General features: G+C 40.6%; 1 protein-coding gene across 4 annotated transcripts in view; it reads right to left on the bottom strand.

Moving 5' to 3' along the window:
* Positions 1–26,855, bottom strand: part of pax7a (paired box 7a) — a 48,845-nt gene extending 21,990 nt beyond the window's left edge. The window contains exons 1-5 of one of the 4 annotated variants that reach the window (XM_074670665.1): positions 26,252–26,854; positions 24,606–24,841; positions 23,791–23,935; positions 23,312–23,440; positions 3,870–4,069 (exon numbers count right to left, since the gene is read on the bottom strand). In XM_074670665.1, coding sequence (XP_074526766.1) covers positions 3,870–4,069; positions 23,312–23,440; positions 23,791–23,935; positions 24,606–24,841; positions 26,252–26,339 — 798 coding nt within the window. In that variant the 5' untranslated portion in view covers positions 26,340–26,854. Of the gene's footprint in view, positions 1–3,869; positions 4,070–23,311; positions 23,441–23,790; positions 23,936–24,605; positions 24,842–26,251 lie in introns of all 4 variants that reach the window. The other 3 variants (XM_074670672.1, XM_074670680.1, XM_074670689.1) reach the window with 3 other exon arrangements.
* Positions 26,856–27,181: the final 326 nt, after the last annotated feature.

The raw sequence follows: 27,181 nt of genomic DNA, 5'->3' as shown, positions 1-27,181 counted from the left end.
TTGATGGACAGCAAAGGAGTTCTAATCTAAATACAGAGCCCTAACTCTAGGCGATGCAAACATTAGCAGCAGCCCCTCAGACTGCAGTGTGCACTTAAGTAGGGTGAAAAAAATAAAAAGAACTTGGACACTTTAAATTAAAGTGTTATGAGACTTACAGGAACTGCAGTAACTTGCATTCATAAAATAGAAATAGATGTCTTGTCAGTTTGCAGAGCAGGAAGTGCCTCTCAGTTTTCATTTTGGAGAGTAGCGTTGGAAGCTGTGACGAGGCAGGTGGGTAACATCTGAGATTTGGTCTGAGATTTTGTTACAGAGGTCTACAGGTGCAGAGAAACACTCAGCAGAGCTCTTTTTGTCCAGACTGCAGAATCAGATTATTGATATTAACATCTTAAATGAATCAAACTGAAACTGTAAAATCTCACAGCTGTATATTACTATCCCTGTGTCAGGCTCAGAGGTTATGTGGTTAAACAGTCACACCTTAAAATAAACCCTAACAATAAAAAGTACTTGAAGAAAATGTTTTGGGTCCCTTCAGTATCTTCAAATACGATGAAAAGCAAAGGAAACCCTCATCCTACCAAACCACAGGCAAACAACAGAGCTAACATTAGTGCTAGCCAAGCTAGCTCCCCCTTGAATCTGTGTTCGCTGAAGAAAACTCGCAAATTTTCAAAGTTGAACTGCTTTGCTAGCACACTGTTGTTAGCTATCATTAGGAGATAAATGTAGTTTTTTTCTGTTTCAGGCAGTGGTGGCAGCGTAGCACTGTTCACTGGATGAAAGCTAGCCACAATAAGTTGCTACAGAACAATGTGTTGCTAGTTAGAGCTTTGCTAAAATTAGTAGCTACATGCTAAACAGTAATGTCTATTCCATTCAGATGGACAGATATTATTAGAGTTTTGTAGATAACAATTTTTTTTTGGCATTCCCTGATTCTAGCATCACACCGACACTTCTCTCCTTCCCTCCACCTGGTCCATGCAGACTCTCTCTGTCTAACAGCTCGTAGACGGGCTCTGCTGCCTGCTTCTGTTAAACTGAGGGGTTATCAGATGGAAAGTGGCAGTACAAACTGAAGGTGGACTTGGCAGTATCCCCTCCCACTGAGACAGCCTGGAACTAATTGCCGAGAGATACGGATCATATCCCACAATTTGTCAGCCAGGGTGATAAAACCATCGCAGAGCTGGTGGTGTTGGTTGAAGGAGCGCTGGTAGCTCTCTCTGCTGATAAAGATGGATGGTGAGGGGGTCTTAAAATGGCAGGCGAGGGCAGACACAGGGGAGTTAGCTGTGTTTATGAGTTTGGGTTGTGAGTCAGTGCTAAGCCAAACACTCACAGTTTAATTTACGGCATAGCTTTGGTGCCGCGTGTTTGCACCAGCTTACCTCTGCAGTGCTCTCCACATTATCACCGTGTTTAATGACTAACGCACAGCACTGAACCATGACCGCAGACACATATTCAAGATAAAATATGAGTCTTTAGGAGAACGAATACCCTAGGCCTGTTTCTTTCTTGACTCCAAACAGCAGTGAGTCTGTGAGCGACATCTGGAAGATGCGTCACTGCAGCTGTGAAGGAGAAGCTCTGCTCTCAGGCCAAAGGGTCTCCTCTCTGCTACCCTGTGATCGGCCTTCTGGGCACCTCTGTGAGAGCCCAGCTGGTGGACATTTACAAACAACAACCATATGCACAAATCATCTAAATTTTCACAGATGCAGCTTATCTTTATTGTCTTATTCCTTTCCATGATTGGCTGAAGTTGTTCAAAATCTGTTGGGTTACAATGACCTCTTTGGAGCTGCATTACGATCAAATCAGTTCTATTAAAGTAAGTCATAACTGTACGTAGGACCATGTCTTCCTCAATTCATGCTCATCAAGTGCAGCACAACTTTTGGCATGATTTATTTTGGCTTCCAGAGTTTCTTTCTTCTTTTCCTTCTAAGAAAATTAAGTTTGAGTTGACCTTTGCAGACTTTCAAAGCCTTTAAGAATTAGATTAAGAAGAAAACAGCATTAACAAATTATAGCCATGACTCAAATTCCGCAGGTTTTCACATGACATCATTTAAGTCTATTATCTAACTGCAAAGACACAGCAGTCACTCCGCTTCTCATTTTTCTCTTGCTTTCATGTTTGGATATTTTTGTCAGGCTCCATAAATACACAGGAACTAATAAAAGAATAGATTTAGTTCACAAACCCCAGGAAATACTGTCGTCCATAATGACTTTGAACTGCACCAGACTGATGCATTTGTGAGCAGCATTTCCTATTAGCTTTGAAAATTAAACAAATTGAGTTTTTATTATATATGGGAACCGGTTTGCTTTTTAAACTTCCAGCATTTACTCTTGTTCTCTCACTTCTCTTAAAAAACTAACGTGCAGAGATAAATTTCTCCTCTCTCAAGTGAGGCATTAAACATGCAGACATGTGGGACATCCCTGCATGTTGGGGGGTTTGAAGATGGACAAAGACATGTGTGGAATTAGTTCTGTTTGTGCTGTGATGAACAGTTAGCATGCGGCGAGGAGGTTTGGAGGGGTTCAGATGGAGTGTGAACCACTGTGGTAAGAGGAGAGGGGTGCCCCAGACCTCTTCTCTCCCCCTTTTTACTAGCGTCTGATTGATTAATGTTGTTGTCGGGGCAGAGGGTCCCTGGAGAGGATGAGGAGCCCTGTGTGATATGTGGAGGGTTTTACAAGCAGCGGCGAGCTTGAAAGTGATGGGGATGAGATCCTGGCCAAAGGCCGAAATGAGAAATCCATCAGGAATGCGTTCCCTCTCTCCCTCTCTCCGTCTTTGGAAGAACAGCTGCTGCTATAACTCTACTGTACATATCTGCCTTCAATCTTACATGCAACACCCAGAGCACCCACACTGATGGACAGGTTCCTCCGCTCTAAGGTGTGAACATGAGGGAGCTTCTCTGTCAGGCAGCCTGGACATTCAGGTTGATGGTTAGCAGCACGTTTCCCCACATGGACAGCACAATATGGTTCGAGTAATGACAACCTCTTTCTGACACATGAGAAAATCATTGCTGTTCATCAAAACTGAGGCAGCATGTAAAATAAAACAATAGCTTTGCAATGCATTTAGGGGGATTGCAGTATTTCCTGCACAGATCTCACATTTTGTGTCTGCAACATGTCTGAAGTATTAGCGAGGAGAAGTACAAATAAGAAAAAAAAAAGGTGTCAAAAATTTTTCAGCTCCTACCTTGCAGATTAAAATATTAAACTAGAATTTTGAACATGTTGTCTAGTTAAAAGACAAATAAATTAATAAATTTAAGTGCTCCTTTTTGGGTTGCATCTAATGCCAAACACAAAAACAGATCATCATTTTGTGGAGGTCAAACTCAAAGTTACTCATGTTGAAATTTTAAAAACCCTTACATTAGAGGAAAGTGTTCGCCATCGGACTCACTTCCACACACAAGAGGTGCTTGTTTCTTTTGGACTGCTTTTGATTCTTGATCACTGTTAATATCCCAAATGGGTGTATTTGAAATCCATGTTGTAATAAGATAAAAATGGGTCCACACAGGTTAAAAACCAATGAAAGACACTGAAAGACAACAAATGTTCAAATCCATATCTATAGAAAATGAAATCTTTTAGATCTTGTATTATTTGTCCCGATGTGCAGATGACGGTGTGATCTGGTGTTTGAGTTTCTGCTTGTGTCGTTGCGGCAGTAGAAATGTGTGTAAATGATGTTTATCATGCTAGACACATCCGACTCAATCTGTCTGAAAAGCTAAGTATCACATTTGTTCGCTCAACTCTTGTTTCATCTATGGCTACTGCTTTACTCCTAATGCGTTTCTGGTGGCTCTAACCTGCACTCTGGCCTCTGTGAGTTTGGTCCTCTGAGCCAGCTCTTCTCGGGTGTAGATGTCGGGGTAATGCGTCCTCTCAAATGCCTTCTCCAGCTCCTCCAGCTGCTCGGCTGTGAAGGTGGTGCGGCTGCGTCTCTGCTTCCTCTTCAGGGGCAGGTCAGGCTCCGAATCCACATCAGAGCCTTCGTCTGTGCGGTTACCTGAGGTGAGAGGGGAAAGACAAGAGGGCCATCTGTGTGATCATGGAATCCAAACAAGAAGAGAAGTAGTGTGAAATAACTGAGTGGTTTGTTGCTGAAAAAAATCGCATAAAACGCAGGCTGGGAGTGTAAGAGAAGTAGCTCTAACAGCATTATCTGCGTTTTTTGAGGCTCTTTTGTTGCTCAATGAGAGCGAGACTGGCAACATAGAGGATTCAAATGACAGCCTCTCCTTTCATAATACACAACTGGGAGAATATTATCTTAATCTGTGGATATTTATTTAATATAGAAGAGGCCTTGATATACAATCCTGCCTGTGTGAGGGGCCCCAGAGGCTGTGGAGGCAGAGGGCTAAGGGGGAGTAGGGGTGCTGGTGGGTAGAGGGGTTAATCTGCACAGGCCACCTTGCTGCTCCTCACCCTGCTTTTCTCTCTCATTGGCCCAGGGCGCACAGCTCGTACACAGCACAGCCAGAGTGTACAAAATAGAACACAATATCACACCGAAACCATTCAGTCCCGTGTGTTTCCATCTGCTGTCATTAAATGAATTAGAACATATTTTACATTACTTTTTAGGCATTCAACTAAGCTGAATTTTCGCTCGAGGAACACAGATACAGCACAAAGCTGCACAATCCGGGCCGACAGGGAAATTTTTGACAGCAAATACGCATTACCAGTGCACATTACCATTATAACTGAATTTAGAAAATTGCATCATTTTCACCTCCTCTGCACGTCTATTCAAACTACATGGCCCTTTTCATTCCATGTCATAAAATTCATATTCTCATAATTTGCCTCATTGAGACATTGACAAGGCGGCATGATGTGCCAGTGTTGCTCCAGGCCTTGTTGGATTGCATCATGCTCAGTCCAGAAAAGTGTGGGAAGAGGGAAAATAAAGGGAGATATTGAAGAAGAAGAGGGTGCATGAAGAGATTTCTGCTTCTGACAGAGGCCTTTTTGCTATTCAGCCTTGATGGGAAAAAAAAAAAAAAAAAAAAGACTACGACGCTCACCTGAATGTCTCGCCTGGATGAGTTAGAGCGTCTAATTCTTTGTTTTACGGCTTCGATCCCTGTTTATAGCTCCACTCCAGTCGCATCTTTCAACACAAGTGGACAAAAGGATACTCAAAGCTAGCCTCCAAATAACAACTGTGAGAACAAAAGAGCAACAGAGCTGCCGGAGTCTCAAGGCCAGCTCCAGAGTTTAATTAAACAAGGAATTATGGGATTATATGGAGACTATCATTACAGGCCACTCTAACCAGTCTTCTACGAACATTTTTTTTGTCCCCCCTGAGCTTGTGCTCGATGATTCTCTGCGGATTACACGTGGCTGCAGGACATGAGGCCGCATTCATTAAATCAATTCTTCAGTCTTATCCTTTTTAATAAAGATTGATTCTTGAAGCAGCAGATTCACTCGGCTGCAGAAACACCCTTGAACATACAAAGTTGGATATGTACATACACCGCATATCCCTTTGTTGGTTTTCATGAGGATGCGTAGATCCATTTGCTTGCTAACTTGCCATGACGACACTTGAGACTGGCCCAGATCACTTTCCAAAGTCACCCCTGTGTCCTACAGGGAGGCGAGGGGGCCACAGTCGACACATATGCACTCAAGGGGCTCTGAGGAAGACACTTATTTTCTCTTACGTCTCCTTGTTTCACAGACTTCATTTTGCGAGTAAACCAGCCCTGCAATCTGTGTCACATTTAGCATGCTATCAGGCTAATGACTGATAAACCTTGACAGACAATAGCATGTACCGCTGCTCTCAGCTAAGCCCCACAGAGGCAACACATCTGCTCTTGTACATGAACCACAAGCACAAGGTCAACAGCCCTTCCTGTAATGAGTGAAGCAAAATGGGAGATGGCACACGCTGCATGGGGCCAACTGGGACTCATCTATATGCTGACAACATTTGGTGGATAGGAAATATATTGAAACACACGACTGCTCTCCATGTTGATGCAGCAGCGCCCGACGCTGAAGTCTCGGAAGCGTGAATAGTGCAACAATACCTCAGGTGATGAAGATTCTGGCCTGAAAACAACCATTCTTCAGTTTTTTATCTGGGAAAAACACTTTGAAATTTAAATTTTACGTCTGCTCCCTCTCATCACACAAGTGCTAGTGTTGACAATCTGAGACACAATAAGACCCAATGAAAACAAAATCCCCGTAGGGCTGTTGAGGTCAATTCCTTAATGGTCCGCTCGGCACAAAAAAGGTACGTTCTGATTAGACCTTGGAATAATACAACGGAGGTAATTCCATTCACAGGTTCAGGGGGATATTGATAAACCACTCATGCCTTGTCTCATTACTTATTGTCCAATTAGAATGTAATTATGTGCCATCCAGTGGGCATGATTACCGCCGTGTACTCTCCTCCAGGGGCCCTCTGAGGTCTCTCCCTCATATTGATTTAGAACAGGCCCAGTAGAAATAGGAATTAATCAGGTTTACACAATGCTCTGTCTGAGTAAGAGCTTGATTAAGACTGAAATTAACACCGGGTCTGGTTGAAATAGAACATTTAAAGCTCCTGTGAGGAGTCCTTAGTTGGTTATGAAACATATTGGAAATAATGTTGATGTGTCTTTAAGACCTGCAAAAGTGAACAAAGCTTTTATCGTATGCCTCCACAGCAGCTTTCTTTTAACTTTTCTGATTGTCAAAATAAAAGAGGATGAGATATTTTAATAATGAACATAGCAAAATAAGGGACAACAAAAGAGGTTACACTTAAGAGAAAATCAGCATAAACTAAATCTCCCCGAAAGAAGCTTTAACCAGAATAGTTGTTATTATCCTGATGCATTAAAAGAAGTTTAAAAACGCTTTGAAAGTGTACTTTTAGAAATTCTTGAAGAAGATCAATCACTCATTTACAATATGGTTAGAAATTTGGTTGAAAAGCAGACAACCATCATCAGTGGTCACATTGCTTATCCACAGTTTTATCCTTGTGTCATTAAATCTGGCTTTAATAATGATGAACGACAGACATGAGAGGAGTTGAGGCTGGAATAATTACGCTTTTAAGCTATTCCACATCAGTGCAATCCAGATTTATCCAACTTTTTAAGAAAACTTCCGGTCATCTCCATTCAGACCTGGATGCTGACATGAATCACGGTCTGTCTCTACTGATAAAGATCAGAGTTTTTTTTATTCTTATTAATTTTTTCATAATAATACCTCAAACTTGTTTCATAAAGCCTAAACTCCTAAATAAAAATAATGCTGCACGATGTTGTGTGGCAAATATATAATGCAGAGCAGGGGTGGCCAACCTAGGGCTCGGGGGCCGCATATGGCTCTTTGCCGTTTTGCGTGCGGCTCTTTGATTTATTCATACAAATATATATATAGTTAAGAGTAGCGGTGTGCCGATCAATCTAAAATATTGATATACTGATGCCAACGTTGGGGTCAGTGTTGATCAACGTTTGGGTGTACAGATTGATACTTAAGTTTCAGTTTCTCTTCTCTAGTATGAATTTGATCACACTTACAAACACAATAAATCTTGCTTTGAAAGTTGGAAATGTATTGATTTTCATTTTATGCCATTTTGTTGATGTGTGAGAGGAAGGGCGTTTGTAAGACCCCATGTGTGATGTGGGTCTCTGTAGTACCACGGTCATTTTTGTGGCGTTTGGTCTCTGACTGGTTGGCCACCCCTGATGCAGAAGGATCTCTGTGTCCAACCCAGCTAGTCTGACAAAGAGCAGAAATAGTCCTCCTGTCCCTGTATCCACCTGTCATCTCCTGTCTTCTAACAGGAATATAAAACTCCAGTCTGACCATTATGTGACTGTAATGAAGCAGCAAAACAGTAAGAGTAAAGTCACTTTACTATCATCATATCAAGAGAGGAACCTGTGATTTTAAGAGTCTGATGGGCCAATATCTTACTTTGAAGGAGAGTGACAGCAGAAGTTGCTGCTTTGAATCCTGGCCACAACCATTCACTGCATGTCTCTCCCCACTTTCTATTCCCCACATTTCCTGTCTCTTATCAGTTAACCTATCAAAAAGGTAAGGAAAAAATAAAAACAAAACCCATACACCCGAAAATGTAATTTTAATTGCAAATATTGCTTATGTTATCTATAATATTGCTCTATTTTTTTCAATTCTACACTTTCACTCTCCTTATTTCCTCCCTTTTTTGGTGGCATAAGGGTGCCATATGTTTTCAGAATTGTTTAATCTCCAATTGTTTCCAGCAGCAAAAAGCTCATCTATAGTCTTTATGCAATGCACTATGGTAAAAAAGTTAGCATCAGCAGCTCCCCAAAAGTCTGGTTTTGACTGGGCAGAATAAATTTATTCTTCATTGATATGAGTAAGTATGTAATAAGTATTAGTTTGAGAATATCATGAAAAGATTTGTGCATCAAAAGTCCAACCTTCTTCTATTCAATGGTAACACACCAATACAGACGTGTATAATATTTACAGTATGTATCTGTAAACCTTCTTGTTGTTATTTACCCTCTAGAAATAATCCCCAAAGTAGTGTAGGGACAACACTGCTTCCTCCCCCCTGGTGTGACTTTGCTTAAAGGAAGCTTCCACTCAGAGCAGACCCTTCAGAGAAAACAGTTAGTCCTCCTGAAGGAGTGCAGTGAGTTAATAGTTTTGAGGTCACACTGAGGTTTAAAGGTGGCTCTCTCCCTTCACGCTCCTCTGCTGACCTTTCAGACTAAACTCCTCAGACTGCAGGCAGATGGGATCCTCATCAACACCCTGCTTCCTCAAAACATCAACCCACCACCACCACCACCACCACTCCTCAAACTCTTTTTTCTCTCCTCTGGTCCTCCACCTTTACCTTCTTAAACAGGCGGCTGTCCGCCAAAAAGCAGCAATTAACAAAGTGACCGTTATGATCACAAACAAGTGTGATAAATTTCATATGAGCCAGGTCGGTGAAAAATGTGGTGCGTAAAATAAAAGCTTTTGAGTCTTTAAGGAAAGAAAGACACGCTAACTGTAAGACAGCGTGTTAATCATGAATGAAAATTATGTAAATAAATCAATTTTATTCTTGAAAATGCATTGTTTTAAAACTGATATCCTGTACACCAAGATAAAAATGGGTAAAATAGGGCAAATATCTGTAAAATCATGAAAAATTAAAAAAATATATATTTGTACCTAGACCCAAAGGTGTGTTAAAAAAAACAGTACAAAACCATCAATCTACCCTGAAAAAATTTAAATTAAAGAAGGAAAAGTGCAGAAGTAATGAGTTGTTTTTAGCAAATGCTACTAAAAGATTCACATAAAATAAACTACTCTCTTAAAAAAAAAAAAAAAAAATTAATCTCGTCATAAACATGTTGGAAATCCTGTTTTAAAAAAAGCCTCCTCCACAGTACCGCAGGTGTCAGGTATCTCTACCTCACCTGTGAGCAGCATTAGCATTAAGCTCAGTAGTCAGCCTGTCTGTGACATCATAACCCATGGCCTCAATATCAGCCATACCTTTGCAAACTATCCGAGACAGAGGGACAAAAACAGACAGGGCTTTGGCAGTGCAGCATTAGCTCATAATGGCTCATTTTGAAAAGCATATTAGTTCCAGCATAATTACAATCAGGCCTCACGCTCAGTGTTTTGCAGGCATTCACAGGACCAGCCTGTGAGCGGCGAGTCACACCAGTTGACTGTGACTGACAGCAGATTTAGTTCAAAACGCTGCTTTTTTCCTCCCTCTTTTTTTCCCACAGGACAAAAATAACACCGCATCTTTTCTCCCTATTTATGTTGACTTGTTTATTTTGTGCCTACCTTTTGTCGTAGTTGATGCTGCAATTATACTTTTTGTCAGTCAGAGGGGCTGAATATCAAAAGGCCTAATTATGCAAACATGGCTGCGATAAGAGGCATCTGCCTGCGATGGGATCTGCTATCTCTGACATGCATCTGTCTCTGCGCTGTCTCTGCGGCTCCAGGCCTGCATATAAACAGGCCTGCCTGTCCCCGGGACTGCATGCAATTCAAACCACCAACACTGGAGCGGAGGGATGTTTCGGGGGCGGGGGGGATCGTGCTGCAACATCAAATAACTAACAACTTCCCAATTTGCATTTTTGTGAGAATGGCGCAGCATCACCGCTTAACGCACTCGCCTGTTCATCCCAAAGGGCTTTGCAGAGTTAAAGGAGGCATGTGATTCAAGGCATTTACCAAAGGATGTATCTCAGATAGGAACCTTATGTGAATACAAGATAGACGACAGCGATAACCAGAGTGGTTTAGAGACAAATTCTCTATGAATAATCTTTTCCTGTAGTTATCTCCCTGCGAGTGAAAAACACAAACAAAACTCTGAAAGTGTGCAAAGCCACTGCAGGGTTGGAATTAATTCATATATAACCAGATACTCTGTAAAAAGGGCTGCATATGTGGCCAAATCAAGTTAACAGACTTGGTTTGGTAACATGCCAAAATGCATCATCAATTTCTCCTGCTTGTCAGTGACCTTCTCCAGGCTGTAATTTGACATTTAGCTGGAATTGAATCTGGATGAGATGTGTAACTGGACATTATTAAAACTCCTCCGTTTATCTGAAATAAAATCATTCCAGGCTCACCTTTATGGACAGATGTCATTGGATTCAGCTTTGTCTCACGCCTATCACATTCATTACCAGTTTAGAGAGGGCTGCTGAGGGCCAAGGGCAGTGTCCAAAAATCTATCTGAAGTGGTGAGATACTGAGAGAGGAGAGAGTTTGCAGGAAACTTGTGCAGCAAAAGCACAGGTTTGAACTTTTTATGATATGACAACAACTTGATATAAGAGTAGAGAAGGCCGCCTTGTGTCTACCTTCACGTACTCCATCTCTTGTTGCTAATGTCAAAGTTTTTAGGCTCTTTTATGTTGACATTCCTCAGAAAAATCCCCAAACTTTTCTTCTCTTGTCTCTTGGACAGAATCAAATTCTTATGAAAAAGAGTAAGGGGCCCGCAAAAAAAGGAGAAAAAGGCAAAGGGAGGAAGAAAGATGGGAGGCTCTATAATCTTTGGCTCTCACAACAAACAATTAGCCCCCTTTTCTCTGTTTGAGGTGAAAGTGAGAAAGAGGAGGGGAGGAGGGGGGAGTGAGAAGGAGAAATAAAGCGGAGGAGACAGAGAGGGAGAAGCAGCCAGAGCGATGCTCTTTTATGGCTCTTGTCATACGGATGAAGGCGCGGCGCGTCCATGAGAGCGCACGCTCACCTTCAACAACAGGGCGTCCACTGGGCCTCCCGGCCTTTTCAGCCCAGAGAGACGAGCTCCTCGGGGGGCCATTAGAGCATGAATAGAGGCCTGACAGCCCTGTGCAGCTCCGCAGGGCATCCATAAACGCTGACATATTGACTCCCCAGGCCTCTGTGCCGCCTCAGTGTGAAAGCGTGAAGGGCTGGAAGGGTGGGACACTTTTTCTTTAATATACTCCTGACAAAAACAAGGATATTAGCTAGTTTTTAGCTCAAGGAGTGTATTGGTTCCTCAGTTAAAATTGTTTTCAGAATGAAACAGATTTTGCCATCTCTTTTATGCTGACATTAGGGAACATTTCACAAAAGGGTCAACTTTTATGAACATTTAAGAAATCTCTTTCTAAATGATCATCTCACATTCTCCTGTGTTGAAAGTAGAAAATATTTTACAGGGCTACATGGATCTATAGCCACTGAAGGGGACACAAAATGTGCACGACAGCCAGTCTGAGCTCTGCATCAGGTTTCCTCTTCCGTCAAGCAGAGTTTTGCTGCCTAAGCTGCAGTCTTTGCTAATTGAGGTCAAAGCGAAAGTAATGAAATTAACAGGGAGCACAAGAAAGTTTTTTAAAAAAAGGAGCCCAATGGGGGTCTCTGCCAAATGGCACTGGAGCCAGAGCCTCAGTCCCCCAGCAAAAAGCTTCTAAAAACCTACGCAGGAAATCAAACAGTTACGTCTCAGGGCTATGAGCCGAGGTCTCCTGGAGGAACAAATCATTTTCTCAACAAAGCCAAAGAGAGATTACCGGGCACAGTATAGGAATGCACAGCGGACAGTTTTATGCGCCCGGGGGAAGTTTCCTAATTTTCTGGACAAGGCCGGGCAGCAAATATTGCAGAAAAGTTTGTGTGATATTGAGGACATGAGAAAGGAAGGAAGAGCTGTGAAGAAAGATGCAAACTTTAGTGAAATCTCATGATTGACGTGAATAAAAGCTTAAAAAACAATCCCAGAGAATATGTTTCTGAGATTAAACGTGGAGGTCGTTTTTGGAGGAATCAGTACTTTTACTGGAATGCCTTTGTTGCTACTGTTGGGTCTTTTTTGTAGCTTATTTGTAGGTTTGAATTTCACTGTTTTCCTCACAGGGAGCTATGTTTTCATGATGGGAGATGAATAAGGGGAGTTAAGTTGGTTTGTTTGGCGTTTCCAAAAAGTTCCTTCACATTGTGTTACAGTTTAATGTAGACTGTATAAAGCTTCACTCTGCAGCATTGCATCGCCTGACATTATTTCCTGCCTTCCCTCCACATAGAGGGGTTGTAATGTGGCACAGTAGCAAAGCTTTGTACACTGAGACTACATATTCCCCAAGGAGAGAGTGACTGACGATGCAGAAATAAGCCCATTAGTTGAAAATGGGGGACAACATTTTGAAGTTGTTATTTAGTCGGCGAGGACAGGAGCTCCACCCCACTGTTTGGACAACCGCTTACACATTTAAACTCAGCAGAGGAAAAAAAAAAAACACATTTCTGATTTGCAACACTTGGGGAACATGTTTATTGTCTTTGTGGTTTTTGAAAAAGAGAAACACGCACAATTAAAACAAACTCGGTGGTGAAGCAGATCAAGAGCATATAATGTGAAATGTTCTGGCCCTAAGTAGCATGGGCTAATGGCGATTTTTAAACTAGCAGACCATGGTCAATGTTCCTCATTCATCACTGAGGGGGAGCTGTGCTAAACGTAATTACTGTCGCACATTATGTGGGCTATTCCTGCATTGTAATAAAATTAGCCAGAAATGCTTTTTGTCTTTTCTAATGCAGCACCATGGAAACTAGAGGACGGTCATAATGCAGCACGCCGTCTCCGTCTGTGCCAGCTGTCAGAGTTTGACAACCTTAGGTGGCACGGCGAATCGGAGGAAACTACATTTCTTTCAGTAAATTATGTGGCTCTGACCCGCTCAAGTAGTGCACAATTTAACATGGGCTTAATAACATACTGTATACTCATTTTTCTGATTTGTCAGTGCTGTTTTTTGGCAGGATGACAATGGTTTAATCAGCTAGACAACGATCCTTCTTTTTATCATACTGTCCAGTTTGAAAGTGCCAAAATCAGCTCAGACAAGCAGGAAATTCAATAAGTAAAGATTTGTGATATTTGCTCCAAACTACTGAAAATTGAATTTGACCATTTTTCTTACCAATTTGAGGCAGTTTTTAAACTTAATATTTAATCAACCCAAGCCTCCTGCATCTTCTGTGGAAAACTTGCGCAACAGATTTTAAATATGTTTTTTTAGAGGAAATATTTACATATACTTTCAAATGTAAACTGATCTGAGCAACATTATCCTTTAGATCTCTTTACAGGAGCCTTTAAATACTTGAAGGCAAGCATGCACCTGCCTCCTTACAGATAACACTGGCATAAATACACTGAATAATTACAGTTTGGACCTTTCGCACATTGACATTATTCAACATTCTCTGTCAGTCTGTAAACAGCATTCATTTTGTTTGGTGGAGCGCCTATTAGGCAAAATGACTATGAGAAGTTGAATTACATGGTTAATTAGAGACTGTTTAAAGCTGAAATGACTCTGCAAACTGTCTGTCCCCTTTGGGAAGTCACCTAGTGAAGGCAAAAACAAAAAGAGTGAAGTCTGGTTTTAAGTTTATGGAGTATTTCTGAGACGTTTGAAAGGCTGGGCTTGTTTTCTCAGTTTAGAGATGTCGGCTTAAAGCTCATTATAGTTTTATTGCTTGTTAACATTGTTAATAGTGCTCATTTACAACTGGCCACATTGTCTGAAAAAGGGCAAGAGGTCACTTAAATACACCTGTTTATTGCACCCAGCTGATCTAAGCTCTTCTAAATGCTCCAGAGGTTTGTTTGAGTAGTTGGTACAAGATTTTTTTTGTTGTTGTTTTATCAGGACAAATCACGGCAAGAGGACTCCACAAAGCAATTAAATACAATTTCTTTATGTTATCTCTTTTTTTTTATTAAGACTCTTAAAACACTCCCCTCCTTCCCCCAACGGAGAGCACTTGTCTCTGGCAGTGGCACGGCCAGGAATCAGCAGTGAGAGGTAAATAAATGGCCTTTTAAAAAACATTGGCCCTCTTGTCAGGACACATATCTAGTGGAGAGCAGCAACAGTCCACATGTCAACTATTTCGACTCTCATTTCCTCTGCCCCCCTCGCTAAGACACTCCTGTCTAATGAGGGAGAGGGGCTGCAATCCCAGAGAGCTAACAGAGCTCTGTCAACCCTGAGTGTTTGTTTTCCCCCCGGACAGCCTGGTCAGTGTCCACCATCCAAGGTAATACTCACCAATCAGGATCCATTACAACACCAAATCTATGAATGAGCTGCCCGGGAGGAGAAATAGACCTCTCAGGGACCCCCCAACTCCAAACTAAATTGGATTGCCAATACGGCCCAGAGACGTTTGAGGAGTGCAGAAAAACAATGGAGCAGAAAATAAATACTCCAAAGCCACAGTGATGAGTCCACTTGGTAAACTAACACAGTATTGATCGCCTTCTTCTTCTTTTTTTGTGTTTGTTTGTTTAGAAAAGCCTCATCCCCTCTAATAGCTGTCTCAGAGTGTAATCTCTCCCCCTCCTCTCCTCCCTCTCCTCATTCCCCCATTATGTGGCTCCTTTCAGAGCGCCTCACATAGTTTAGGTTCAGAGTCGCGCTGGGGTACGGGCTGGATGGGTGGGTAGCAGGGGGGTGTGGGACTGGGGACCAATTGTTTGCTAATGTTGACACCTGCCAGAGCCGGCTTGGCCTATTTGAGGCCCGCCAAGCTGCAAAAACTGGATGCTCCCCCTCTTTAGCGAGATTAAGTGTGGGGTTTCTGGGGTCACAAATCACTGGACTCCCTCTGATGTTGGGAGGCACCGAGCCAGAGACTGAGAGGACTGAAAGAGAGAAGCTGGAGAGGGAGGGACAGAGGAGGGAAGAGGGATAAAGAGTGACAGTCTATTGTTGGCTGAAAAGGAGGGGAATAATGTATCTTCTTGAGTCGAGTAACCAGTGTGCCCCATTCAAAAAAATATATACATCAACTGTTTTTTGCCTCCTTTTTCTTCTTTTGGGTGCATAGATGTTCAGAGATATTTAAGCACTTTTACTTTGATATCCAGCATAACTGAAATTTCTATAACAAAAACTACGCATTAACAGTGAAAAAAACAAACATATTTGAAGTTATTTAAAAGTCTGCTTTTATGGGGCTTCAAGGAAAGACTCTTAGGACTTGAATTTTACCAAATTTCTCCAAAACTCCATCTGCTCTAGAACAGAAAGATAAAGCATCTCCTGTCTTTACAATTTCAACAGATAAGCCAAAGAGAGCGCTTGTTTACACTACTTATATATCTCTTTAAAGTAAATCCAAAGCCTCAAGTAATGACAACACGTCCCTGACAGACAGACAGCCCTCCTCCCTCCTCTGCAGATTTACATTAATGCAAAAAAAAAAAAAAAGAGGCTGAGATGTGAGCTGCTGCAGAAGCACCCTCTCTCCCTTTAAAACTGCTGCTGTCCAGCCTGATCGTGTCAGTTTGAAGGCCCCCATTCAAAAGTATTCATGCATCTGCCTTTGAGGCACAATAGCAGCTAGTTTATAAACTGTCTGCCCGGGCACCCAGAGGCTTTAGTTCTTATTGTTTTCAGCCCCTTAATAAACTTTTTGGAGGAGTTCATCAACTCCCCTGAATAGCCTATGCAGCAAGTCTCAAGACAGAAAATAACAGAAGGGCCTTTTCTCCTCCCTCTTCTTTCTCTCGTCCTTTTCTAGAGGCTGTTTGGCCAACAATGGCGAGAGGAGGCTGTCAGACATCACAGGGCTTTTTTTGTACCAATACAACGAGGGAAAAAGGTATTTAAAAAAGGATGATAAAAAGAGCAAGAAGACTCTAAAAAATGGGAATCAGAGACTATTGTGTTTTAGCACAGAAAGTTTGGGCTAACCCTTAAAAGTAAAAAGTTGTTAACAAATAAAAATTGTAAATATATATAAAAAAGCCTGTGCAACAAAAAGGAGTTCTAAATTCAAGTGTTACCTCCATTAAAAAAGAGAGAGAAAAGGTAACTTTAGGAGTTTGAAGTATTCTTAAAAAGAGTATGCAGGTTATTTAATGTTGAGACAAATCAAGGAAAAGAAAAAAAAGGAAAAAGGAAAAAAAACTTTTTTTTTAATCTGAAAAACTGAACTTATTCTGCATGTGTAAACTCATTTATTGGCTGACACCTGTTAGACAGGCAGCACACAAATGACGGGATGCAATAAAAAGTAATTTTGGCAGTAAGCCATTAATCCACTGTTACACCTTTAAACTCTGTGAAAAAAATGAGCCAAACTTAAAAGTCTTTAATAGATGTCTGCTGTAATTAATTTCATACCTAATTAAAACAAGGCTATACGGCCCGTGCAGGCCGGCCTGTGTAGCCCGCTGCATGGACATAATTGAAGTAATAGCGGAAAAAAGGCCCGCTTTAGAAAATAAAAGCCCGCAGCGGTCCAATTCAACAACTTCAGCATCCAACCACGCTACTCACCCCCTACTCCCCCTTCTCCACCCTCCACCATCTGACCCAAAAAGGCCTTATTGGCTGCCCCGGACCCACCACCTACTGTTTCCCATGATGCACTCGGTGCGTTTTAACACCCTAATTAGATGTGACAAGTTCAACGAGCTGGTTGCAGCGGAGGAAAAGCTGGTCAGGTTATGATTTCCGAGTCAGACTCACAGGGGAATCTGTGGACAGCTGATTCCTGTCAGCCTCATTCAGCTTCTTCCAGCCAATTAAACATCAGCGCTAACAAAGCGGCGCCAATTTAGGGGAGACATTAGAGGGCTGAGGAGGAAATGTAAATGTTTGAGGCGATGTCAGCCAGCAGGAAACACTAAGGAAATTGACAAATTGACCCCAAATAATAATAATAATAATAATAATAATAATAATAATAATAATAATAATAATAATAATAATAATAATAATAATAATAATAATAATAGATAGATAGATAGATAGGAAGAAATAAAAATGTGACACAAAAAAATGGATATAAAATTGATGGGACAAAAAAAATGTAAAGCCATCAGTGACCCTTTACGTATGTTAAAATATGTTTTATGGATAAGTATAGAAATATTAAAACTGAAAAAACGGCCTCTATAAACTACGTTGGCTTTGTGAATTGTAACTATAAATATATAGCCCATTTTGGAAAACTTTATTCACTGTTATTTACTTCAACAGACATCGTGGTAATTATACCCTTAAAAATTTGCAGATTGAGCCGAAACAGCTGTCGTTAATCAAAATGTGGAGGTCACACGAAGTCAACTAATTTCATCACTGCTAACCCCACCTGTTGATATGAATGTATGATGCACAGCAATAAAGAAGTAAAGGAGAGAGACTATGGGTGGGGGCTACACAAACTTTAGCAATGACCAAAAAAAAAAAAAAAAATAGAGAGAGAGATGAGATTGTAAGATTCTCTATTTATTTTGGCCTACAGCCTGCAGGCAGAGCAGCGCAGGATCTTGGAGCCTCAGAGTGAAAATTGGCGGAATAAAACACAGACAGAAATGAAGCACCCTACTGTTGTGTGTGACAGGATACCTGGAGGGCAACGCTTCCTCTTTAATTTGTCTCGTATGGTTCTGGGACCCCCAACCAGACATCCAATCCTCAGAGTGTGCGTAAGCCTACTGAATTTAATTCTCGGTGGTGAAATTATATGCTATAATTAAATATCATATCATTTGAAAATGCTCGGTGGCATAGAGAGGCATCTTATCGACGTGGTCGTCCTCGTTGTTATCACATTAATAGTAACAACATCTAAAGTGGGACTATCAGCATTTGGGGGAATTGCAGGCTAAACAAAGGGCACCTATGGGCTTACAGCTTATATTCTGATATTTTCGAGCAGGAAATGTTAACCTTGAAATGCTTCTATCTGCGTCGAACAATGTGCGATCATAACCCCATAAATGAGGGGAGAAATTGAATCCTTTTAAGTTATTAAGCAGGAAAGGATTATAAACTCGTCTTTATAAATGAGCTAGAAATCCCCATGTCTTCCTCTGTACACTTTGAAATTTCCCACAAGAAGCTGGAGAGGAAAGATTGCCCCTTTTCAAGAGCCCCCACAAGAGATGGAAAAACCATTTTTGTGCCCAGATAGGGAGTCGTCCCACATGGTAAGCGCCACTTTAATTAATAGACAGCCTTGAGAGGTATCACTGTCAGCCTGGATAATGGTGGCAGAGCCAGTGTTTGTGCTTCCATGAATATTTCTGATGTGATCAAAGTCAAATGCCAGCACAGAGTGAATTTAAGCCTACTCCATTTTTTATTTAGCCTAATGCTGCCGACACTTAAAGCTCCTGACACTGAAACGTCTCTGGTAGGCCTACAAGCTTTAACTTCACTCCTTAAAATTGATGCATTACTCATTACTCATAAGCAATGGGTTTCATGTTATTATGTTGCACGGTTCGCTCATGTTACCTTGCTGGAACCAATAGGCTAATTTGTTACACTAGTGAAAGGAGCTCCTCGTCATAATATAAAGCTATTTGTCATTAACAACAAATTATACTGCCACTTTTGGATGAAAAAGGATGCTAAATGACAAATGTCACCTTATAGTGGAAATGCTCACTCATAGGCTAGGCTGGTTTGTAGCCCTGCTCTAAGCTGTAACCTGGCTTAAGAAAAATATGACAAACAAAGAAAAAATAGTCCGAATAATACAGCCCAAAGTAATTTCTGTAAGCCCATGATAATTGCCCATTATGGAATCTACTTGTTAATTCGCTGGGGGCCTGGCAAACAAATTACGCTAAAAGCAAGCTACAAGCTATTTTTGTTTTACTATTTTTTTTCTTTTGACTGAAATATTTTATAATTTTATCGATAGTTTAATTCATGGTGCTTGAATGTTGTATAGTAGATTTCTTGCCATCTTAAAGTCAACTGTAAGGAAAGAGGCAAGCTAGCTAGCTATCAACCAGTTCAAACAAGCTAAGCAAAATGTTCAAAAAACAAAACGTGATTTGAAGATTAACATTATTTGGCTAACTTGAGACATGCAAGGAGATTTGAAAAATTATAGAAGGTAATTTTTTGTTGTTTGAAAAAATGCAAAAGTTTTACAGGTTTAGATTTTTCCTTGGATGCTAACTCCGGGTGTCAAAAAAAAAACAAAAAAAAAAACAGAGAGGCTGTTATTAAAACGGCTATGTCCTTTATACAAGCTGGGATTAGAAACTGTTACATTGTTATTCTCTAATACATAATTAGGAAAAGAAATTTGGCTCCTTGTTATATTCCATTTTTTTAAAAGCATTGCAATTACTTGAATCCCGAATTCCTCAAAAACTGAATTTTACCCAAATCTGTGTGAAAGTTGATAATTTTGCTCCGTGTATTGGTTGTAAATATAACTTCATAATAATTGTTATAATTTCTATTATTATTATTATTATTATTATTATTATCATTATTATTATTATTATTATTATTATTATTATTATTATTATTATTATTGCGTCTTTCAGCCCCTTTTATAACAAATATAGGCCTACCGATGTAAATTCCAGTGAAATGTGGCTCGAGTGGCTGCGGGGACAGGGGAGGTTAATCCGAGTTTAATGCAGTGAAGCACAGCGCAGGGTCTGGGCTATGATGGGTATGTTATCTCTGCCCAACATTTGGGTCTCCCTCAATTTCCACCCAGCCAAATAGCTGCGAGAAAGTGCAGATGGAGTCACTCTCAATGCCTGAGGAAAAAACGTTATTAATAGCTAAATAACTTCCCCATACTTTCACTGAATCTCTCTCACACACTGTTCCAGATGGATTTGTTTGAAGTGGTCTCTCGCTTCATTCCCCTGTCCTTCTCATTCAGCACGGCTTTAGACCCGAAATATAGCTACATTATATTACCATACACTTAGAGACTAGGCGTGCGTGCAAGAGAAGTGTGTGTGTTAGCGCGTGCGTGAGCGCATATGAGTTTGTGACGAGGTAAAGCATGGAGGGGGCAGCTTTCTACTCACTATATGACGGGTCTGTCGTCAGCAACAAGATTATCATTATTTTAGTTTTTCTTTGTTTGTGTAAGAAATCACAGCTGGACCTGGGGGTGGTTTGTGTTATCAATAAACTTATTTCTGCGTGACTGGATTGGCTTTCGATTTGAATTTACAGACCTTTACATGTCATTTACAGCAAGAGTAGGACAGAAAAAAGAAAAAGAAAAACCGAGACGTTTTGTCTCCAGAGATATTAAAAAACGAAGTGTGAGTCACAATTCCTTCCTTGCAACACAAATGACATGAAGCCCTCTTTTAGCCATTCTTAACCGGGATCTTTGGTGCGCCCTCACACCTTTCCGCTTTTCTGTCACTTTCCCTCCCTGACGCGCGGGAATAATCCCACCTGGCATCTGTTTAATTAGATTGAGGACCTCAGGTAATCCTGCGATTTGCTGGAGTGTCCGTTGCCTGTCTGCACCTCAGCTGACGGCCGGGTTGGTTACATTTGTGTGGCAGATGGATGCCGGACAGCTGATTCACCTTTTCTTTCTGAGCTGCGTATCGCGAAACAAAAGGATGCCCAAGTTTGTACAGATGTTGCGCAACCTTTCCCCCATTTGTAGCGCGTGATTAAAGTTTGGCACAAAATTGAACCCCTGTATATAAAAATTGTACCCTTTATAATAATATCAGACACTCTACAACTAACACAGATTAAAATAAAAGATATCCCAAAGAGAGATATGGGGAAGTAGGACTATTTTAAGTTATGGTTACTTCCACCATGTCCTTTCGAGAAATAATATAAATGCCACGAAATAAAATGTAAAATATTTCGTTATGGTAAGCGGTTTATATACACGTTTAATAAAGCTAGATTAAAGCCGGGATAAATCCGTGATGTAACCTCTGAGAAAAATAAAATACGCGAGCCTAATAAACAAATAGATAAATAAATAAAGTCTTAAAATCTGGATAAGTAAACGAAAAAAAAATCTCATGAATTTTGTGCCCAGGGCGAGCCACTGTGAGCTCCGCTCTGAGATGAAAGTGAAAAGAAATAAAAGGCTCTATTTAATCTGCTTTAAAACCCCTCTCCACATAAGGGCTGCGCTTCAAACTCGGAGAGTGAGGGGCTGATTGGGGATAAATACATTTCTTACCATGCCTGCGAGCTATTACACCCGGCACGAACACAGCCACCTATTCAGTAAGCGTCGTTTCCAGCGCTTACTCTAATAAGTATTAACATTATTAGATGCCATCCGGATGCCGGTATAAACTGCATTACGCACACGGTGCGTCTCTTTTTATAGCAACGTAATTGAGCCCAGATTTTAAACACAAGCATCAATGAAAAAAAAAATAGACACAGGAACATTTTGTAGATTTAAAAGTGAGGAGTCACTAATAATCTTGTGTTAATGTGGTTAACACAATTCAAACTATCACATTACGCATGCACGTCCTTACTTTTACGCAGCTGCTCTGTGCGTAACGGGCACACTCAGAGAAAAAAAGAAATAAACATTTGAAGCCAGCATGGTTAACAGACCATCAGTGCAGACTTTAGGGTAACTGAAACAAAATTGTGACATTTTTCTTCGAACATTAATGCGTGGTGTGACTGAAAAAAGAGACCGTTTTCACGCTATCAACTGATTCTTCTCCAACGGGCCATTATAGAAAATTACAAAACTATCTAACAGCGGGGCGTACTGAATAATTCATCTCCTTTTATGTCTCTCCGTGCCCTTTGTCCAAACTTTTCTCTCTCCCTTTTACCCACTGTTTGAATGAGAAAGGACGGGCCCATACTCTCCCTTTTCTCTGCCCTGCTTTCCAGGATTTGCTTTTGTACCTCGGACTCTTCACTTTTAGAAAAGCGTCAATGGAGGGAGGAGAGGTTTGTTGCGCGTGAAGTTCATCTTCAAGTTTGAGAATTTTTTGGCAGTGTTTTCTTTTTTCAGGGCAGAGGCTTTTTGTGAAATCGTATCTAAACCCATTCACTAATGTTTGATCATCAAAAGGGGGACAACCTTCATGCTTGGAAGCCGAGTCTTTTTGGTAAGAAAACAGCGAAGCATTAAACAGAACATAAGATATGTCCGAAAAATCTGAAGTTTAAAGCATTCAAATGGTAAAATTTATTTTTTAAAGGATTTTAAACTAAAGAAAAATATCAATTCAAAGAGTAATTGCCTGTTATGTCCCTTTATTTGTTATGTCTCCCTCTGTGTTGTTGTTTTAAATATGTAAAATAAGCCACACAAAACATACCGTAAACGAGAGGGGATCTCAATACATTTTAAGGTTATTACAAGCTTGTAAATGCTATTGACAAACAGTGACAGCCAATACGTGAATCAAAGGCACATATTTCTCCCTCCTCTCAGCATTACTAATAGAGCAAATAATAATATGAACATTGATTTCCACTTTAAGTGACAAGTGGTGAAATGTCAGTGAAGTGACATCGATTGTGAAATGGGTCAACTGTCAGCTGTCGTTTAGGGGTCGTTAAATGAGTGAATGAATGAGGAGGAATTCGCTACACAAATTAATTTTCTGCACTTAAATACCTTCTGCCAAAGGCTCTCATAAATAATTGAGTGAATGAACAAGTGCTGGCTCGGAGTTAAAAGCAGGAATAAATTCTCTGCGTTTAGCTGAAAGCTCGGATGTGGGACATTTTCCCAAGAGGACGTAAAGTAGGAAGTCTATTTCAAACAAACGCTTCCTGTTTACAAGACTGCAATTTACTCTGCATAATAATAATAATAATAATAATAATAATAATAATAATAATAATAATAATAATAATAATAATAATAATAATATAATTCGTTATAATTCAAACATGTAGAAAAAAGGGCCAGATACTTTCTGTTGTTAACTTACATTTATCACCGAGGATGCCATCGATGCTATGCTTTGTTTTCTTTTCTCCATCTTCATCCTTCTTATCACAGTCATCCTCGTCATCTTTTTTGCCAAATCGGGCCCTCAACACGCGGCTGATGGAGCTCACTAATGGTAACAAAAAGGTAAATGGGTGATTAGGCCTAAAACCCACAAAAGAACCAGAATAATCCTGTCAGACATATATTTTTGAAGGATACAGAAAATGGCACAGGAAAAGTTTGACATGAGCTCCGTAGAGAGAGAGAAAAAAATCAAACTCAAATCAGTACACTGCAAAGTGTAAGAAAAAAAGGGAGCTTCTCAGGTTCAGGTGAGTTGTCTGATACATTTGATTATCAGTAACTGAGGGTCTTAAAACATGTTGGATCCTAAATGATGTTCACAAAGCAGTGATGCTGCAGTGTTGGATCGTTATAAGAGTGAAAACATAAAAAATGTAAAAAAGTGCAGCTTACCAGATGAAGCCTCACCTGAAGGAACCGTGCTTCTGTCGCACACCCCGTCCTTCAGCAGCTTATCCCGGATCTCCCAGCTGAACATCCCCGGGTTTTCTCGTTTGTACTCCTCGATCCGCTTCTCCACGTCAGGAGTTGCCACCTGCTGAAGGGTGGAAGTGGAGCAAGAGAGGCAGGGGGGAAGAAACGAGGAGCGGGAAAAGAAGACAGCATTAAACGAGTTGAAATTTAAAAGCTGGAGAGAGGTTGTAACCCATTTATAAAGGACAACAAACAGAGGAAATAATTTTTATACGTCATTTTAATCCGGAATTTTGCAAGAGAATTCAGTCTATGCATTTTCGTAAATTTAATGCAATTGAGAAAATAATTTTGTTGTTGCATTTAACTCTGAAAAAAACTAAAATGAAACAATCTGAAATAAAAACCAATAATTTCATCGTCCGTCTTTTAGATTTAAAATCGTTGGATTAATTTGCATCCGTTTCAATTTTATAAGATTATAAAATTAAGATCTTAAAATTGTTCGAATTTGAAGACAAAAAGCACAACTTACAAAGTGACACTCGGATAGTTGTTACAGGTGGTCTGCTGTTTATGTCATATAATAATAATAATAATAATAATAATAATAATAATAATAATAATAATAATAATAATAATCATAATAATAATAAATTTCCCACATCCAGTATTTCTTCTCTCTGTAAAACAACTACACTCATGTATGGGTCCACTCAGGTGTGCTTCATCCCGTGGCACCCTGTCCTCGCGCCCCTCTGTGACACTGCCCCACGTTCCAGGACCCCACTCACCCTGGGTTTGCTGCCTCCGATGGCCCCCGGACGGATCGAGCCTGTCTCCTGGTACCGGCACAGGATCTTGGAGACACAACCGTGTGAAACTCGCAGTTGTCGCGAGATTACGCAGGGTCGGATGCCGTGGTGGGCCATCTCCACTATCTTGTGTCGGATGTGATTTGGCAGTGGCCTCCCGTTGATGAACACGCCGCCAAGCTGGTTCACTCTCCCCTGGCCCAGAGGGGTTGACACTGCGCCACAATAAAGAGAGAAAATAAAACAAAGGTTTCAAAAACAACAACAAAAACACGCGAGATTTAAAATGTTTTACTCTAAGAAAGAATAAGTTAATTCATCAGGGTGTTGCAGTCAGATGGAGGCTTGTTTGCAATTTGGCTGACTTTTAATGGGGCGCAGTTTACTCACATTATCATATTATACATTTTCAAGAGAGCCTCGTGCCAGATTCAGCCAGCGTCTGTCTGTCTGACAGGATGCATCCGAGGCCACTTCAGCGTCCAATTTCACATTCAAGAGACACTGAAGAGGCTGACACTTCCCACCTTGATTATTCCTAGTCATGCTGTACAAATATTGATGTGATCCTTTGAGTCGTCTCTTTTGCTGTGTGTGTTGAGGCCATTTCCAGCAGCAGGACACTTGAACAAATCCCGGAGCTCGAGGAACTCACGAGCTACGTGGTTTTTCTACATTTCAGTCCAGGGCACTTGAGCACGAACCGCGCGTAATGGGAAAACAGTTTCCAAAAAGCGCATGCAAATACAAAGTGATCTTTTTCCGCCCATATGTTCACACGAGTCGAGTGTGGGCAGGGAAGTAAGAAAAAAAAGCTAATTAGATTGCTTTTGTTTGCTTGTGTGTGTGTGTGTTTGCTTGTGTGTGTGTGTGTGTGTGTGTGTGTGTGTGTGTGTGTGTGTGTGTGTGTGTGTGTGTGTGTTTAGATGAGTGTGAATGTGTATCATAATCCAACTTTGTCTGAGAATAGTTGCTCAAAGAAACCAAAATTGCATTTTAATGTGACATCTGTTGAGTTATGTTGCTAAATTATTGTCAAACTGTATAAAATCTGAGTAACTAACAGAGCAATATTTTCAGGTTAATTTACTATAAAACAATCGCATTGGAAAACTGCAGTTTTAGAAACATTCAGAAAAATTAAATCAGAAAACAAAAAGTGTATGTTACTTGTTGTTTTTTGTTTGTTTGTTGTATTTTTTTTTAAAAATACAATGATCTTTTAAAAATCAGAAACAGAAAATAAAATATAAGATAGGTCGTAATGGAATGCATCTATTTGCAAATGAATTCCAGTTGTGCCCAAAAAATCTTTTAAAAAACCAGTTTGAAACACATGAGAATTTTTAAAAGGTTGTGGATTTATTTAAAGGCACAAGCAGCTGCCCCCCTGCAGCCATAGTTCACTTCTGATTGAAGCTGTTAACTTTAATCATGTCTGACTGGAGGTCCAATTTGTTCACCCACCTTTTTATTTCCCAGCATGTCGCCTGTAAACTGTGTGTGAGAATCTCACACGGGCTGACATAGTGCACATCTGATGAGTTTTGTCACAGCAAACAAGTTCACACACCTCTCTCTCTCTTTCTCTACAACACACACACGCATGTTGCCACTGCTCTTACCTTCCAGAGGGAAGCCGGTTCGGGGGTAGTTCTGGCCTGGCGCAGGGCGCATCATCCGAGGCACTGTTCCGGGTAAAGTAGCCATCATATAGCTACTGACACGAACGACGAATTGTGCTCGAACCTGTTACTCTCACAAAGTCCAAGAAGAAAAAAACAGAATGCCTTTGAATGTGGTTAAAAAAGAGTCTGCTGTCAAATCCCAATCCCAGGCGGGGAAACCAGACGAGTCCTTCTTCCACCGGGAAAATAAAAGTGATGCTCCTCTCTGCGGCGACGCCAAAATAAAACCAAACAACAGCCGATTGTAAACAAAATCTGCAAAAATAGCGCAGCTGCACTCGAAGTTGTGTGTCAGAGTTGCAGGAACGCACTGTTATTCTTTTCCCCTGGCGTAGTTTGGGTTCAGTAGGATGTCTGCTGCCTGGTTGGAAGTAGTTTAAGTGGCCAACTTTCGTGCATGTCGTAGGAGGAGACAGGCGCGCGCTCCCATAGGCTCCCCGGCCTTTCTTTTATGGATGAAAGAGAGTGGGTTTAGCCAGACGCCGGTCGACCAATCAGAGCCTCACATTCCACTTTTAATTCACTCCTGCCTCCCCTTATGAGACTCCATACACCGAAAACCTGCAGTTCTGAATGTTATTATGTCTAAATGTTACTCTAAATCCTGACTTTTTCAGATGGTTTCACTTCCTTGACATTCAGCCACTTAAACCAGAGGAATATTAATGCTTGAAAGAGAGTTTTCAATATTTTTACACCTCATATTTTCATTTAATTGATTAAAATAAGATGAAAAGATCAGAAATTTAAAACCTACAAAATGCGTTTGAAGAACAATAAATGATGTTAAAAAAAAGAGCTAAAACAACTTCAAGTAAAAACAGAAATGGAAGTGAAAAAAAATACTGCTCATTTGTGCCAAAATTA

This window comes from Halichoeres trimaculatus, unplaced genomic scaffold, assembly GCF_033239565.1.
Source record: "Halichoeres trimaculatus isolate MK-OKI-2021-1 unplaced genomic scaffold, fHalTri1.1 fHalTri1_scaffold_1, whole genome shotgun sequence".
In the NCBI taxonomy this organism is placed as follows: Eukaryota; Metazoa; Chordata; class Actinopteri; order Labriformes; family Labridae; genus Halichoeres; species Halichoeres trimaculatus.
This window is presented reverse-complemented; position numbering and strand designations above follow the sequence as displayed.